This window comes from Mesitornis unicolor, unplaced genomic scaffold (assembly GCF_000695765.1).
Source record: "Mesitornis unicolor isolate BGI_N332 unplaced genomic scaffold, ASM69576v1 scaffold27119, whole genome shotgun sequence".
NCBI classification, from domain to species: domain Eukaryota; kingdom Metazoa; phylum Chordata; class Aves; order Mesitornithiformes; family Mesitornithidae; genus Mesitornis; species Mesitornis unicolor.
In genome coordinates this window covers 25,687-43,282 of record NW_010205625.1, presented here as the reverse complement: position 1 = coordinate 43,282, position 17,596 = coordinate 25,687, and the positions used below count along the sequence as shown (strand labels likewise).

Here is a 17,596-nt window from a genome sequence, read left to right as displayed (position 1 = left end):
CTCATCAGAGAGGTTTATGAGCCTGCAATTCAAAGAGATTAAAAGGAAAAATCTACTGAGATTCTTTCAGGCTACAGAACAACATTAAATAACTATTAGCAGCTTGGTTCAGTAAAGCTTTCCTAGAGCCCTTGCTGGGTCATTCAGAAACTGTAAAAGAGGAAAGGTATTTAAGTTTCACTTGAGGATACAATAAATATTTCTTGGGCTATTTAAGGCTGAGTTTTAGGGAAAGGGTAGCAAGCAGTAAATGGAAATTTAACCCTTTTAACAGTTTACGGTAATAGTAAAAATAGTGATAGTACTTAAAAGATTTTTCTAGCTCTTTATCAATACATTCTTGGGACTGAGTTTGGTTTTTTTTAAACCAAACAAAAAAAGTTCAAGATACGTATTGTCAACCAAATACTGTTCACAGTATCTACTCAGTATCACAGTACTCAAAACCCGTTGTTTTTTTTCTCGTAGGGTGTTGAATTTTTGAACAATTACTTAAGTTTGAGTCTCTTGCATTAATTTAAAATAGCTGTGCTTACTTTAATTTGAAATTCTAAAAAAAGTCACGGGTTAAGAATTTTCATAACAAAAAGCTATGTTTGTTAAAAAATACCGCTTCACTTGTAGCCAATGCAGATTAGAATTAACTCAAAGAGCTATGGTAACAGGCTTGTGTTCCAGCACTAGCTGAGGGTCTACAGCCATAAAACCCATGGCTAGGGCATAACCTGGCACACTGAAAAGCCTGAAGTAACAGCCATGTTGAAAGCTTTATTTTAGTCTAAAAGCACTTTGTTTATGAAGGAATTTTCTTAACAGGGAACAACTAATGTTTTTAGTTGTTTTATTAGTTAATATATTATCTTCTTCCTTTATTATAGTAAAGTAGTCCAGGTGTTCAACTGCCATTTCCACTAGCCATTAAAGGCATTTTAGTAGGTTTTTGTCTTGCTTCTGCTTATTCTCATAGTGGATTTGTAGGGTTATTCCTCTGGCATCCTGCTTACGAAGTTATGTCAGGTATCTTGATGCAGTACCATCACTTTATTGCAGGAGCAGGGGGGAATGCCAGATTAACGGGAAAGTGACCATCTCCAAAGCAGCCTTTCCAGTTTACTGCACTGGGAGAGGAACGGGGCAGGAGCAGGGGCAGAAGGAGCAACCTTCTCTTTATCTTCATTTTCCTTTTCCTAATTTATGACCACACCTGTATAAGACTCCCTTTCTAAACCTGCAGTAGAAACTTAACTGAGAAAGAGCAGATATTCTCAAAGATTTTTCAGGTTTTAAAGAGATTGGTATTGTCAGAGAAAACTGAATTAGCAACCAGATATTTTAAAATAAGCTATTTTAGGCGAACTAAAGATTTTTGTTGTGCCTTACTGCCTAAAGGGAAGGTACAGAGAGACTGAAACCAGACTCGTTCTCAGAGACAAATGGCACAAGCTGGAACAGTGGTGATTCCAGTTAGGAGTTGTAATTCTTCATGTCTAGGAAATCAATCAAGAACAAAGGAAAATGATGCTGGAAAACTGCATCTGCAATATTTTTCTAAAAATGTAATTTAAAAATTGAATATCAAAAGTAGGTATGTGCTGAGATGTGAAACCTCCTACTGGTGATTACATCCCCCACCCTATAAACACTCAGGCTTTATGGACACCTGTGGCCATCCTCACATAAAAACATCTCATCCCTGACAGAACCTCACTGGAGCTCACATAGAGAACACCCCAGGTTCATGAATTTCTGCACCCTCTGCCCCCCAAACATGTACAAAGCAACTGGGTTTAGTGTCAATTCCATTACTAGCTTTGAACTATTGGCTACATTTAGTGTCAGAAATTAACCAAAGTCAACAGATTATTTATTTAATTTTAATTGTAACCTGTTAATCATTCAAGCAATAATTGAAATGTAAAATGAATTAGTAAAATCAATTAACTTAATTATGTGATTGTTTAGATTCACAGTTCCTTTGTATTTAAGTCAACAACAATCCACAAAAGTTGCAGGGCTGCTATTCAAAATGACCTTGATAGGATATAGAACTGGGCTGACAAGGACATCAAAGGGTTCAACAAAGATTAAGTCCTGCTTTTAGGATGGAATAACCTAATGCACCACTACAGGCTGGGAAACAACTGGCTGGAAAGCAGTTCTCCACATAAGGACCTGAGGGTCCTGGTGGACAACAGGTTCAACCCGAGTCAGCAGGGCACTCCTGCAGCAGAGGCCAATGCCATACTGGGCTGTGTTATGAAGTGTGTAGCCAGCAGGTCAAGGAAGGGATTAGTTTCCCCCCTCTACTCAGCACTTCATGAGATTGCATCTGAAGTCCTGTATCCAGTTTTGGTCTCGCCAGTACAGATCCCTGACATACAGGAACAAGTCCAGTGGACTGCCAGCATGGGACACATCGCACAAGGACAGGCCAAACGAACACAGGCATCTCCTTGTCTACAGCCACCTAATAACAGGGCGTAGGGAAGACTTCTCAGAGGTGCACAGTGGAAGATAAGTGAAAGGCACAACCTACAAAAAGAGTCCTGATATCTGACTTGATAGAAGGAAAACCTGTATTGCTTGGTTCCGAGGGGATTTTTTTACTTTATTTGAGGTTTTCATTCATTTTTTCCTACTATGAGCATGTTCCAACACTGAACAGAGCAGCTCTGGCATTTCCATCCTTGGAGATACTAAAAACTAGGCTAGAGAAGGTCTGAGCAACTGACCTATGTGGACTTGCTTGGAGTAGGAGATCAATCTCGATGACCTGTGAAGGTCCCTTCCAACCCACACAATTCTCTGATTCTAGAAAGTTGTTTATTCTTTCAGACTGTGACACGAAAGCATGAACTTTCAGGGTTCAGATGACTTCTAATATGAAAAAGGTAAAACTGTTTTTTTCCAAGCTAAACTCACTGAAAAACTTTTGGTAATTATTACTGTCAAACTTGATTTTAACTGCATATTCATCTTTTCTAAACCAAACAAAGAATGGAAAAAATCTCCAAGAAGAAAATATGTTGAAGAAAAAAAATGTACATTCTTAATAAGTAAATTGTTATGCAGCTTTTGTTTCCATCCCTCAAATTTTTCACAGGGATTGGAAGCAAAAGACAAGAATACCCTTTTATAATGGTGAATGTGTCATTAAAGATGTAACAAAAGAATGGCTTGGAAAAATTGTTTCAAAACATACAAAAAGGCAGTTCTTGTAAGATTTTCATACCAGAGAGGTTTGTGAAAATATTCGAGCCAGACTTCTGAACAGTTTGACATTTGTTTTTTCTGCTTTAATACTATGACCTAACAGCACAAAAAATAGTAGGAGATCATTGTGATACCTTCAGAGAAAAGCCCTATTACACTACAAAACACTTCACATTCTCAACGACTCAAACATAAAGAAAATGAAAACCATAGAGCCCCACAGAATTTCAGCTTCTTGGAACTTCTCTGGCCACTGAATTTCTAAGCCAAGTAATTAAGATTTAGTTAATACAACACAAGAAGGTACATGCAAGTAAACAGTCTGTGAAACGGAAAAACAGACTACGGCGCAAAGCACTTCCTGCTGCCTGGCAGCCACAGGCACACACACACTGGCATCCTTCAGATTCTGCTTCCTAGGCTTTGCAGTCTTACTGACTCGCTGTATTCTCCCTCTCATCACCATTCGCCTTAGCTGCTGTCTTAATTCCTTTGCTTCTTTGAGCTTTTACAGCAGTGTCTACGAATTTGTCTAGAATCACGACTTCAGAAGCAGCTTGACAGGAATTCAAAGAACTATAATTTATTTCACCATCATTTTGCTGCCAGGGAACATGCTGCAAAGAATGCAGCAACACCGCACATGTATGTTTCATGTGGCTTAGTTTGAAATGTTGGGTCCTCTGCGGATGGCACCCTCTATATTAAAATATATCTATGCTGTTACCATACCATTACCTATGTAAATAAATGGACAATTTGTTTTCTTTATTTACTAAGTCTTTTTAACAGAATCTTGAGATGGCTTTTCAAAGAGCTCATCTGGATGCAAAAGAATATCAGGATATATTCTGCAGTATTTTAAAGGTTATCTACAAATTTTCGCAAAACTAATTTATATCAATGTCCTTAAATTCCATAGGAAAACAAAGTAACTTACTAAATCTTGATGTAGCTCTCAACTTCAAGGGATTAACCTGACCCAAGCAAAATGGAACTTCATAGTCTGTATTTAAGCTTTAGGTAAAAACTCACTAGAGACAGAAAAGACTTCTAACTTAACCTCTAATATTTCTTTTTTCCTCTGCATGTACGATTTGTGAAAACTGAATACACAGTCGGTACTACAATGCTAAGAGTACAAACGGATGAGAGCACTGGGTAGCAGAAATTTCTGTTCTGGCATCACATTCAGGCATTTAAAAAAAGTTTGAGATGAAAAATTTATTTGTTTGCTCTTAATACTGTTTACATAACAAATTAGCACAAGATCCATTTTTTTTTCATTCTTTTAAAGTATTTACTGAACAATTTTGTTTTCACCCCTCCACCCTTTTTTCCCAAATGCACACAAAGTCTGAAATACAAGATTATTTAACTGCAGAATTCATACTGTATACAATTATATATCACTCTTTTTATCCTGCAGTGATGCTTATCTGCCAGAATGACTAAGCCTTTGTCTCTCAAAGTTCTGGTATCTGCAGCGGCAGGGGAGTTAAAAATCAGCACAAGAGAGAAAGGTCTGATGGTGTGCCAATGTACAATGGAAGAGAATTCAATAACAAGCTGCAGAGACAGTGGGCTTTTATCAGACACATTCAGAAGTGGTGGTGCCTACACGTCAATGCCGGACCAGAGTGTGTTACTGCAGAGTGCGACTGAGTGTTTTCCCCACAGGCAATACACTATTATTGACTCCCCCCATTAACATGTAGGGTGGATATACATTTATTGAAGGTTCTAATGGAAGGCTGAGGGACTCCTATCCTGAGGCCAGAGCAGAAAGACAGCCTATCACTTCATGTAATGGTAGCCCATGTGTGACAGACCTGACCTACATTTCCCCCCTTTCTTTCTCACAACAGCCTGTCACTGTTTTAAGAAGCTATTTTCTGAGAGGTATAAAAAGAAATGCATGCTGGAGCTGCCTAGTTAATGTGTTATATTGGAATATTATTTATAAACCTGCTTTAAAAAGACTAGTTTAGACTACAGATGAATTATGAAAGCTACCATAACACACACACAACCAAAAACAATGTCTTAATGATTCTGAAGCGCTTTTAAACCCATACACATTGAACACTAGGTATAAATGGATTAATACCTACATCCAAGGTACTGCAACAAAATGTAGTAGAAGACTGAAAATTAACAACACTTAATGAAGCTGCCTTAATGAAATAAAAAGAGCTAAGGTCTGTAATTAGTATAAATTTCATATTCATTCAAATTATTAGGAATAATGCCACCTAATGCTTTGTTGGAAGTAATTCAATGTTTTCACTAGCTAATGTATGTGTAGCAAAAGCTATAAATAATGCATCCACATTTGAAAGTAGGACAAGAGCGAAAGAAACATTTGGTTCAGCAATAAACAGCATTTTAAAATACCATCTAACTACCACTCCCAGACCCTGCTTATTTAAAGAGCTGCTGCCACTACAGCACTCCTTGGCAGGAACCTACCACGCTGCTGCAGGTCATACTCTTTTTTTGTCTCTTCGTTCCCTAGAATTTTCCACGCTTGATCAATTTCGATGAACCTCTGCACGCGCTCCTCCACTTCTCCTGCTGGCACATCTGCCTTCTGTTTGTCTGGATGATACTGCCAATCAACAAGAAAAAGATTACAAAGTTGGGGGGAGTGGAAGTGAGGAGGGTGGAAGAGGAGCAATCAATAATGCATTTGATATTCAGTTAAAAGGACAGAGAAAAGGAGAAGGTCTGAGCTAAGGTGCCAAAGGAAGGGAGACAGCAACGCTGGGCACAAGAGAAAACTGCCAATTTAATTAGACCACTGAAATGGCAACAAAACCACCGGTGGCACAAATGTCACCATGCGCACTGACGGCATTTTCTGGATAATTTGCTGATGGAATCATTGGTCTTATGGACAATTTACCTAGAGAGGATGACTACCACAAACAGAAATAGGTACATGCAGAGGAGCACGACATGGGACAAGAGGAGGTGCTCGCAGCTCTCCTAATACCATATGTAGCTGATTTAAACAATACCACCAGTGTTTAGTTAAGGCTACTGCAGTTAAATTGAATGCTGTATTACATGTACCTAGCTTTTAAAAAATTATTTAAACAGTAAACAGAACATACACGATCAAACATAGTTTACAATGCATGTAATTCTACTTTTGAAAATACGCCTCAACATCTTTAATTTCTTCCAGTTCAGTGAATCAACAGCCCTTCCAAATATTTAAAGTCATGGATCACTAAATACAAAATTGTGTCATTTTATTTAAGAAATGGTTATTCAGGGACATGGCTGCAAGAAATCCCACATTAAACAGGCAATAATGATTAAAATGGTAACATGTTTTCTTTACCATTTGTACTACAGGTTCCAAACAGAGCATTCAGACTTCTCTCTGGTTCAAATGCCTACTGAAAAGGAACCCTCCAAGAGCAGTCTCCCTGTAGCTTTAATTCATGTCCAGTAATACTTTTTCGGTATTTTAAATTACACAGGATAAGTGATGAAGCAAGAGGAAACAACATTTAAGATCAGAAAGTTGCAATATGGTCAGGCCCATAAGCTGACAGCTGTGTTACAAATCAAGACATCCCTTATTCTGGAGCTTTACCTTGTGCCCTCTGTACCAACATGAGTTGGGGCACTGAAAGGTACAGCAGATTTTAAGACTTAGAACACCTGTTCTGCAAGTGTTTGAGCAGATTTCTGATTAACTGAATCTCTTTGTCTTAGTTTAGAATTAATTTTGAAAAAGAAAGGAAGGAATACTACTATCATGTGTGCTTCATAAAATTCAAAAACTTAGAAGGACCGCTTCTACCGGCATCTGTTTGCTCACTGATGTATGCATCTGTCCTTTGCACCAATGGGTGTTACCCGGATAAATCTGGATGACAACAACAGAATGTACGTAAGAGCAAAATGTTCATCTTTGACCTCAAGTTTTACATTTATTTTCCCACATACAGATGAACGTACCTGGAACCTCAAGAATGACAATCTGGAGGTGAATGTGTCTTTTTTGTTCCACCATATGAGTAAGCAGACTTGAAGCCATCTCTGCATTCAAGACTCAGGACTAGCCTGTAGCTTAATGCAAATATGGCTGAAGCACAACTGTGATTTGTAAAGGTTTCTCTCTTACACATCCCTATTTTATCTCCCCAGCTGAAGATGAGAAAATACTAAAGGCGCAGACAAATAAGAAAATTTTGGTCATTGCATTTAGTAATTGTATTCTGAATAGCTAATTACAAAATAAGTAATTACACCATTACTTGGAAGGCACTACATGCAGTGTTCTGTCGGCATGCATCATGTTGTACTGTAAGAGCTATTTGAATGTATTATTTGTTTTCAAATCAATTTTTCTGAAACCTTAGCTTTTCCAGTCATATTCAATTTTAATAGCATTTTTAACATTGGTGGTTGATTGTGTACCACATTTGTGAAAGGTCATTTAAAAAAAAATAAATCAATGTTTAATAAGCATACAAGGCAAAACCGATCACATTAAAGATTTATATGGTTTCCTTTTAGCAGTGTTACCTATTTTAACAATTATGTTTGAGGTAAGCATCCAGCAGTTCCTCCTCAAAGCAGTATTAATCTAAAAAATGATGCTTCACTGTTTTAAAATATTTCAGATGCTATGTTTAAAATTTGGATCCACCCCAAATATTGGAGGGTTAATTATAACAGCTAAAAAGCATTATAAGACTGCTGTATATTTCACTCTATCTGGATGATACTGTCTGTAAACATTCTCCTACAAACGTACACCCAAGAGGATGTGAAGGCCTAGCCAAGGGATATTGTATCCGACTTAGTACCACTGAAACTGCACTAGATTTGAACAGCACCGCCACAAAGGCTGTTGCATGTTTGGATTGGCCACAGGACCACAACTTCTCAGATCAGTTTCGTACAGATAGCTGAAAACATTACTGACCAATTGCCCAAATCAACACTAAGAATACCACCAGCTTCTCTCCTCCCAAAGATGATGAGAAAACAGCCCCACAGATTTGGTCACACTTTTCCTTCGCTACGCCAAAACTTTGCCTGACTGAAAAATAAATTTGGACTACACTGGAATTAGTGAAAAGCAGTAAACCACAGATACCAAAGAGGTACTTTGGAAAAATAATAATCAATGCAGAAAAGGCTATTCTGTTCATTTCTTAAATAATGGAGAAAATTTATTACTCTTCAGATTTATCATTTAGCTTCTAACTTCTTTCCTTTAGATTTGAAAAAAATATTTGTAGCACGCAATTTTCATATTTGAAAGACTACAATTTCATGTAACTAATAACTACGTTGTAGGGGTTCTACTAATTAAAAAAATACATATATATGTACCTATTCTGGTCTCCATACTTACTGAAATTATATACTCCTTCGTCTGTTGGGCTTATTCCTCTATTGCTATCTGATGCCTTTCATAGTGCACATCTACACTAAGAAAAATCCTCAAACCTCTGCTCTTTTACTCTAATCTTTTCTTTCCCAATGACCCCATTTCACCTGAATTCATTATGTACCTATTCTCATACCTTTACCTACTCTCCAGCTCGCTGATCAAAATCCAAGAATGCTTGTGTGTAGCAAAACTCCACTCTTGATTCAACTGCCCATAGACTTGCATCTGAGACAACAACGGAGGTGTCCTCTCCCCAGCTGTTTTAGACCCTGCTCAGCCAGCTCAGACACCAACCACAGAGCAAAGTTTCAACCAACCTAATAGCTGACATTTGCAGTACTCATGTCCTCCATCAATACTGCAGACATTAATCACCCATACTTTTTTTTTTGCCATCTTCCTCCATTCTTGGTTACCATATTCTTGCTTCCGATTCTCCTCCCTCTCCAGCGTACCCTTCAGAGGAGCTGCCTCAACAGGGCCAGGGGTTGGGTTTGGTTTTCAGGGAGGTGAAATACGATGTACGTTTCTGATCTCCTCCTCTTTTCCCATTCAGCCTTATTTCTGGCTTAATCTCAGCTGCAACCGTGTCCAAGCTCCGTAATGAAAACAGACAAGCCTGTTTTCTACTCGACCTATCTTCTCCTCAGCTGCAGTATTGTTCATCTCTCCCTCTATGCACCCAGTTGTAAGTTCTTACTCAAAATGCTAGAGCCCCCAGTGTCTCCTGCAATATCACTTCTTAAAATCTGTGCAAGTTTTCTTCATGTCATTCATACCTGCCAGCTGAGCACTATTTTCAGCTGTGTTACTGCACTTCAGATACACTGAGATCCTTCTGGCTGCATATGTGTAGTGTTTTAAAGAAGCAATACTTCCCTAAAAATAGCTTTTCACTGAGTGCTCATCTTGATTTTTGAACACAGTAACTTTTACTAACATGTTACTACTTAACAGGACTTTATAAAAACACTACAGGATATTTTCTTGAGTCTGATGGGGGAGGGGAAAAGGAAGCAGGTTAGAGATGTATGCCCAGTCTAGTTTTCCCTTTTTTTGTATCTCTGCTAGAAGTCATTCGCTGAATACTTCCCATTACCAAAGATTGTCTGGAATTTATATCACTTTACAGCTTGTGATGCTTTAACTATTAAAAAATAAACTGATTGATAATGAAAATGTGTTAGTTTATCTATAAAAAATATAGTTCAACTATAACAAAAATACCTCGCACATACATACATGTTACACTGCTCACTCCCCTGATGTTTATCGTAAAAGTCACATTGTCATACTATTTCTTGAGGACTGTACTTCTTGGTGTAAAGGTTTTTGTTGGGGGTTTTTTTGTGGTTTTGGGTATGTTTCAGTTTTTACAATCACCAGGAAAAATCTGAAAAAGCACAAACCTTGAAGTCCAAAGCTCAAATGAGTAACTCACTTTAAACATTATCTGTTGGAGACTTGGTGACATTTTTAGTGCTGCAGGGAAGCAAAACTGCAGGCTAATGTAAACTTAACCTCATGCACTTTTCAATCACAGTATCATTATTTTACCTTTCTAAAACAACTGTATAGAACTGCCTTATTTTTCATACACATCGGACTGCACTTTTCAGCAGTTTGGGTACAGTGGGGAACATCAGATCACCTGGCAAACTGACACACACTGACACACAGATACAGGGTCAGTTCATAGCTATGTAAGTATCCAAAAATTCAGAAATTTTTCATGGAAGTCTTTGTTTAGGTAAATTACCTGTATTTCACCATGTTAATCTATTACCTTTGATATCTACTACAGAATAAAAACCAAGCAAGTCAACAAACCTTTTCTGTCTCAGAAAAAAGGTGTTAATGTTGTTGCATTCACCAAATAATTAGAAGTGTAGACTCTCTGAGAAAATTACATGAGTCCCATCATCTACTGATAGAGCTCAAACTACTTGTCACTACTTTCTTACTGATTCTTGCAGCTGATGCAGACATTGCTTTACATTATTAGCCAAGATCCTCAGAACAATAGTTGCAAACTTTTGCTTTTAAATTACACTCATCATTAATGAGTTCAACTAACAAGTCAAATAAAACGATCCACAAATTCAAACCTCATGACTTCATGACTCTTAGCGAACTCTGACATTTTCATTTATACATCCCACACGTATGGTTTTCACTCACAGGGTTTGTATAAGAATTTGGAACACACTACAGCACATTCAACTGCTGTGTTCTTTATTTCTGCCTCCTTTTTACTCCATGAAGTTTGGTCCCTTCTGCACTTTAAGAATTGCAAAATTAACCCCTGTACATTAATCCCTGGAAATTAATAAAGACCATTTGGTCAAGAACTGTAATGGTATTACATCTCTCATATCACAAGATGAGAAATGATGATAGCTGGTTGAGCCCATCAAGCCACGTGGAGGTGACACACAGTAATGTCCCTGGCCTCCTAACACTTGTACAGACTGCTTAGCTTTACACAATAAATCTAAGAGGGTTGATTGATTTTAATCAAATTCAAATTAGTAAGCAGAAAAGTTCTATTTCAGTCAATCAGTTTAATGCACATTTCCTAGTAGTGCTCATGAATTAATTCTTCAAAAAAAATGTACAGCACCCAGTGAGAATCAACTTAATACAACAACTTACAGGGAGGGGAGGGGTGAAGCATACAGGCATAGTTTTTACATTAGATTTGTAATCTCTCGCTAAGCTGTGGAATACACAATAACGAAACTGCTCAGTATAGTCAAACTTTTACTCATAATTACTTTTCTACATGAAAAACTGAAAAGGCTAATTATTTAGAAAAGGTTAAAAAAAGTATTATTCCTTCTCATTTATTACTTAAAACATTACCATGGTTATTTTGCCTTGTGCTTTCACTTTGAAAACCAAAGATGCGCCACATCCTCAACTCCATATATCAAAACAGGAGGCTTTATTTTCTATGAAAACTACTGCTTCCAAATTTCTATTTAAGTTATGGAAAAGTGCTTTCATTTACTACTACGTATTTCACAGATAACTGTAAGGAACTCCTCTCCCCTAAAATTACACACCTTTTAATAAGCCTATTTATAATGTAAACTTTCTATCTTTTCTGACTGAGGAAAATGAAGTAGATCAGCTCTAATTTTTTTCCAGGGCTGAAATAAGGAACATGCTACGCTTTCTACAGCTTTGTCTTTCCTACTTCCCAGTATTTCATGCAAAGCTGTCAAACACTTGGAGAAAACTTCTGCAGCAAATAAAAAGTAATATAAAAAGGATAAACCATATGTGGCTGCATTAAATCTTAACTTTCTCTCCTGTGACAACAATTTTAGAGAAATATTTTAAAACTTTTACATTTTTATTATACACTTCTTAGTTGTTTTTTTCCATAGGGAAAACCATTAATAAGGTTCAAAAATTAAAAAATAGAGTCAGACATAGGACAATTATGAAACCAATATTGCTAAAATATTAAAAGGTTAGACGATTCTGGACTTACTATCATGAGTCATAAAGTAACCACTAGGCAGTCAGTACTACCAATAGTTACAGCACAGTAAACTTCTGAACCATCAGATTTATTAAGGATTTTTAACTCTGAGATTATCGACAGTCTCATGGGATCACCTTGCTAAATTAAACGGACAAGCTTAGACAAGTCTTGAATTTCTGCTTCATTTCAATAGGAGATGGGCACCTGTATTTGAATTAGAGATATATTTAAAGCTAGAGATGTGTCCTAAGTTCCTGAGTAAATTAAACAGTAAGATTTTAACAGGGGTTTACTTACATCCATTCAATACTTGTGCTTTTGTAGGAACTACATCTAATGACTAAACCTCAACTGTAAATAAGAGTCAATGTAGAATATTAACATCTAAAATCCACTTAGTATCTCTTAGCATCCTTATCCCTTCCTCCATCTTCAGCACACAGTAGTAGCTATGATAGTTTTATAGCCTGGCAATGTTTCATGTAATGCAGCTAGAAATAAGATTTCCAGCCAAGTATGAATTATCTTTGTTTTGTAACAGAAAAAGTAACAGGAAGCCACAGTGTTCATTACCTACACTACAACTACAATCCCTCCTGGAACTTGTACAAAGATATGTATTTACATTAAAAAATAAGCAGTGGTGAAAGACACTCGATAATGGTCAGGGAAGAGAAATTCAACCCCAAGTTTACAAATAGAGTACTGCTCCATATCTGGTGATGCTACGAGTTTTGATGAATGACAGAATTGAACTAAAATCACTAACAGAAGAAGTAAAAGTCGTGAAACTGGTATGCAAAAAGGGCCAGTTGGATTGACACTGCAAAACTGAAAGCCACCACGGGTAAGCATTGGATAGTGTGAGACAATAGCAGCACACATCAGTGACGTCCATTTCCGCTGATGGGAAGCAGAGTTAGAGAAATGACAGCAAGTGGACACACGAGTTGGATACGATGCTGTCCACAAGAGAAAAAGAAGCAGGGGGAAACACTGGAAGCAGTCGGATGAAGAGGAAACCCAAGCCACTATTTTCAAACAACATTGCCAGACTCATGGCTGGGAATACAACAGAATGAGACCGACTCCTTACTGGAATTGCACAGATAAATACCAAGCACTTTTAAAAGTTACATTATCAGTATTTAGGGCATTCAATCTATTTATTCTTTTAGCAAAAGCTCAATATTAAGAGACTATATATTCACATTTCAGAATCAGAATTCTGAGAGTCAATATATGACAGTTTATTTGGTTAATAAGTCTAAACGACTATTTCATTTATTCCACATTATAACATAAAATAAGTTAAATTCTTTTAAAGACAAAATGGGCACAAGCAAGAACAACAGAAAGCCTAACACAAACAGTCTTGGTCTATACAAGTTTAGCAACAACTAAGTGTGCTGCACTGAGACAAAATGCACAAATCATTACTAGTATGTCCCTTGCAATATAACGAAGTGCCTCCTTTTAACAAAATAAGACGAACAAAACACGAGGGATAACAATTACAGTGGATAATGTAAGTGTTGTGTAACACATCAGTATGAGAACTGTTTTTAAACAGTTTCCAATTTTGATATTTATATGTTCATGTTATTATCTACAGGTTAAGCTAATGAGGTCAGGACAAAAACTGTCAAGTGTTCTCATCTGACAGAAGCATTCATAGGTTCATGCAAATTTGTCTGTGGACTACAGAGCTCATCATAACACTTCATATCATATTAAAAAGAAGCTGCAAAACAGTCAACATTAAGAAGAAAAATATTAACCAGCTATTTCCTATTTAGTTTCCAATTGCAGTCTGAATTTTTCTTACATTTCCTTGCCTTAGAAGAAAAAAAAAAAAAAAAAGCAAGCTGTGTAAATTTAATGCCAGGCTGTTCTTAGGCTGAAAGTCCTTTGGCCCTGCTTACAATATACAAAGTAAATACCAGTTTTTACTAGGACTTGCCAATAAATCTTACCCCCTGTCACAGAGTGTCTGTTCATACTCAGTTTTTGGCTGCTCTGCCACAAATGCCAACAAAGGGACCAATTAACGAAAACTTTCTTGATACATTCCCAGTGGATCAATGTCCGCCTTGCAGAAGGTACCTTGACAACATTCATCTCGCACAGGCCAAATGGTTGCTCTGTGGTAGCAATTAAGACACCACCAGCCTTGGCTAGATTTAAACCAACAACCAAATCTGTGTAGATCTGACCAAATGCTCACAGAAATCTGAAGACGTTAACTCTTAAACAAGGGCTGGATTGGGTCATATAACTGCATCCATTTCTCTAGTTATCTACAGACCACGTGGACACATTTTTATTAGGAAGAAATTACAATTCTTAAAATGAGATTCCTTAATTCAGCCAATATAACCACAATGTTTAAGCCACTTCTTTAAATATCCAAGGAATCAACAACTCCTCTAAATCATTTCAAGGAACAAAATAATATGGTTGGCTGACATTCTCAGGATTTGTACTCAACTTTTTTCTCTCTCCACAAAAAGCTGCTGTTCAGTCTTCACATTCCCATAGCTTTGGAGTCAAGCTTATACAATTAAGCTCAGTACTGCATCCCTCCTCTTTCTAAAATTACATTTGGAAATACCAGAGCTTTGTGGCTTTGATCCAGAAGTGCCCATCTGAAAGTCTCTTACTGCAGACTGTGAACGTTGAGACTAGCGCGATAGCCAGTGGATAAACCTTGCTTTCATTGCAAAGTTCATACCGACTTCAGGTTTTTGACAAAGGGTACCCTTCCTGAACTATCTGTCCTCAGGCAATTTAAAGTGTGGCTGGTCAAGGCCCCAGACCTGATGATCATTATCACAAATGCAGGCATTCTGCTTCTATAGGTCTCAGGGCTCAATAAATTTATGTTTTGAACTATCCATGATATGCAACTTGTGTATCTGAAATACTACAGTTAAACTTAACATGGTATAGGACCGCACATTTCCAGTTTTGCATTCTAAGGCTTGTAGCAATATTTTAATCAAGTTATGTGGGATGGTATTCCTGATGGACACAGCACAAAAAAGGAACCATATAATGCAACTACAATGCTCCAGGAGCTATATAATTGCATTTCAAGCTAACACTTTCCCTAATTTTACATACATTGTCACACTGAATAAACTACAAATCCCTATCAGCATTTCGTAGAATTAACACAGATATTTGGTATTACCCACCCCATGTACACGACAGCTATATTTGAGCAATCAACCACACTGACTCCAACTGATCATTTAACTCTGGTTATGGGCAGCACGATACACAGATTAAGATCTACATTAAAATGTCGACGAGCTGTTATGCTTTAGGGCTGAACTCTTTTTCTGGCAGAATCTATTCTGTGGTGGATTTAAATCAAAACACAGACTGAATTAGAAAGCTGTTTATTAAACTGGAATTTGAATTTTTTCGTAACTAAATTTAAGCAAAGCACATGTTTTAATCACCTGTGCTGGTCAAGAAAAAGGGTGACAAACATCCACATGGCCCCTACCCTGTGACACTCACTGAAAGGTCACAGAAAGATGACATTTTCCAGCTTCACCAGCAAAACTCATTAAATTAGAGCAGGATGAAAAAAAACCACTCAAATGTTTTACAAATATTTAAGGGATTTATTCAATAAAAGTATTCTAAAACAGGAAGTGGTTTATTTCAGTAAGAAGAAAGAAGCTTAAACTGCAGGACAAAACGAAGTAATTTTGAAAATATGTTTGTTTCAAACATGTAAACATTAAACTTTCCTCCTATCATAGGACGAACAGCATGAATTAATTACCAATTTATTTATGCAAATGAATAGAAAAAGTCCTAATTATCAGTAACCAAATAATTCTGGCAGTACTACCTTGCTAGACTTGAAGTGCTTTTCAACTCAAAATTCCGTGATTTTCACCTAAAAAACTGTTACAAACTAATATGTAATAGAAAACCAGTTAGGGTGGAACCTCAGTGTCTTGTGGTGCTTCCTGCTCTTAACTTCGAATGATTTTGCTTGCCATTTTATCACATGAGCCATCAGGAAATATTACTGCCTTAGTATTTCTTTCTTACTACTCCAAAGAGCAGGAAGGAAAATTACATCGTTTCATTTAAATAAAAACTATTTCATCTGTTTCCATAATTTGTAGATCACCTCTTACATAAAAAGGACCTGAACAAATGGCTACATGATTTTTAAGAGCAAGACTTGTACAAAACCCAAGCTTGATGCCCTGATACATGCCCCTTCTATGAATTATTAAGTATCCCTAGCTTTCCCCAAGCTTACAGTAGAAAGAGAAGTTTTTCAGCAGTGTTGATTTCCTTCACTGGAACTATGCAGAAATATTCTTTTTTATCTTTTCTACAGGTTTATTTTGCATATAAAGGTCTTGTACAGGAGCTACCCTGAAGACACATTACACTCTGGGCTCTGTGGCATACACGGTTCATCAGGTACTAATTAGATAGCATGTTCTGTCAACACTTTCTTGCTCTTCTTCTATTAATTGATCATCCTGCCCAGTTAATGCAATGCAACACCAGTTCCAAACTCCTTGAGATCCTTTACCTGTAAGAAACAAGGATGATGGGAAAAAGCCTCCAAAAAGGTCACAAGGTAACCGCACTTGTCTAAGATCTGGAGTGACAATAACATCACTACACCGAAAGGTTAATTATGTTCCTGCCAACATTCGCTTGAGCTTAAGTTCTGTTTTATCGAAGAAAAAAAGAGTAAAGCCAAGGAGACAAACATAATTCATCTAGCAGGCTACATTACATTTAGAAACAGTAACCGTTTATGAAAATGTAAAGGCTGTAAAACTAAACCGAGCTATTAACAACATATTTCTCATCAGAATATTTGCAGTTAATATTATCACTGTTAGATATTGTGTATCAGAAAATAAATAATGAATACTGTGCAGGAACTACAGTACGCTAATCCCACCTATGTATACATGAGCCCAGACAGCGGCTGCCTACAGTCACACAGTCAGAACAACCATAAATCAGCATTTCATAAAAACTATACAGAAATAAAATAGATGTTTTCTCCATTTATTACACTGCACTAAAGATTGCAGGAGATAAAAAGCGAATGACAAAGCAGCTGCCAAATACAACACACTACTGCCACCTAATGCTTACTAGGAGGTTACATCAAAAACGTTCCATTGTTTCTCTGCCTACACTGCCATGATGAAAGAGACCAAAGCAAATAAAGTTTCTTATTATTTTTAAATAGCTGCTTCACATTTCCTCCCCTACAGACTTTCTAAATTGATGCGATGTGATAATATCCTTTCTTGTACACACAAAGACTGTAACAGGCAAGATGTATGTTCAGTGGGCTAATTACAGGACTCACATTTCACCTGCAAAAATATCAGGAGTGTAATACATGCATTTCATTAGGATGCTCACTTAAAGAAGTAAGTACATTCACTAGATCA

The 17,596-nt window shown here is 37.0% G+C and overlaps 1 protein-coding gene across 1 annotated transcript in view; it reads right to left on the bottom strand.

Moving 5' to 3' along the window:
• The window catches only part of DNAJC24 (DnaJ (Hsp40) homolog, subfamily C, member 24), a 33,450-nt gene that overhangs the window by 3,440 nt on the left and 12,414 nt on the right, over positions 1-17,596 (bottom strand). Inside the window, exon 2 of the mRNA XM_010191480.1 lies at positions 5,686-5,824. Coding sequence (XP_010189782.1) covers positions 5,686-5,824 — 139 coding nt within the window. The remainder of the gene's footprint in view (positions 1-5,685; positions 5,825-17,596) is intronic.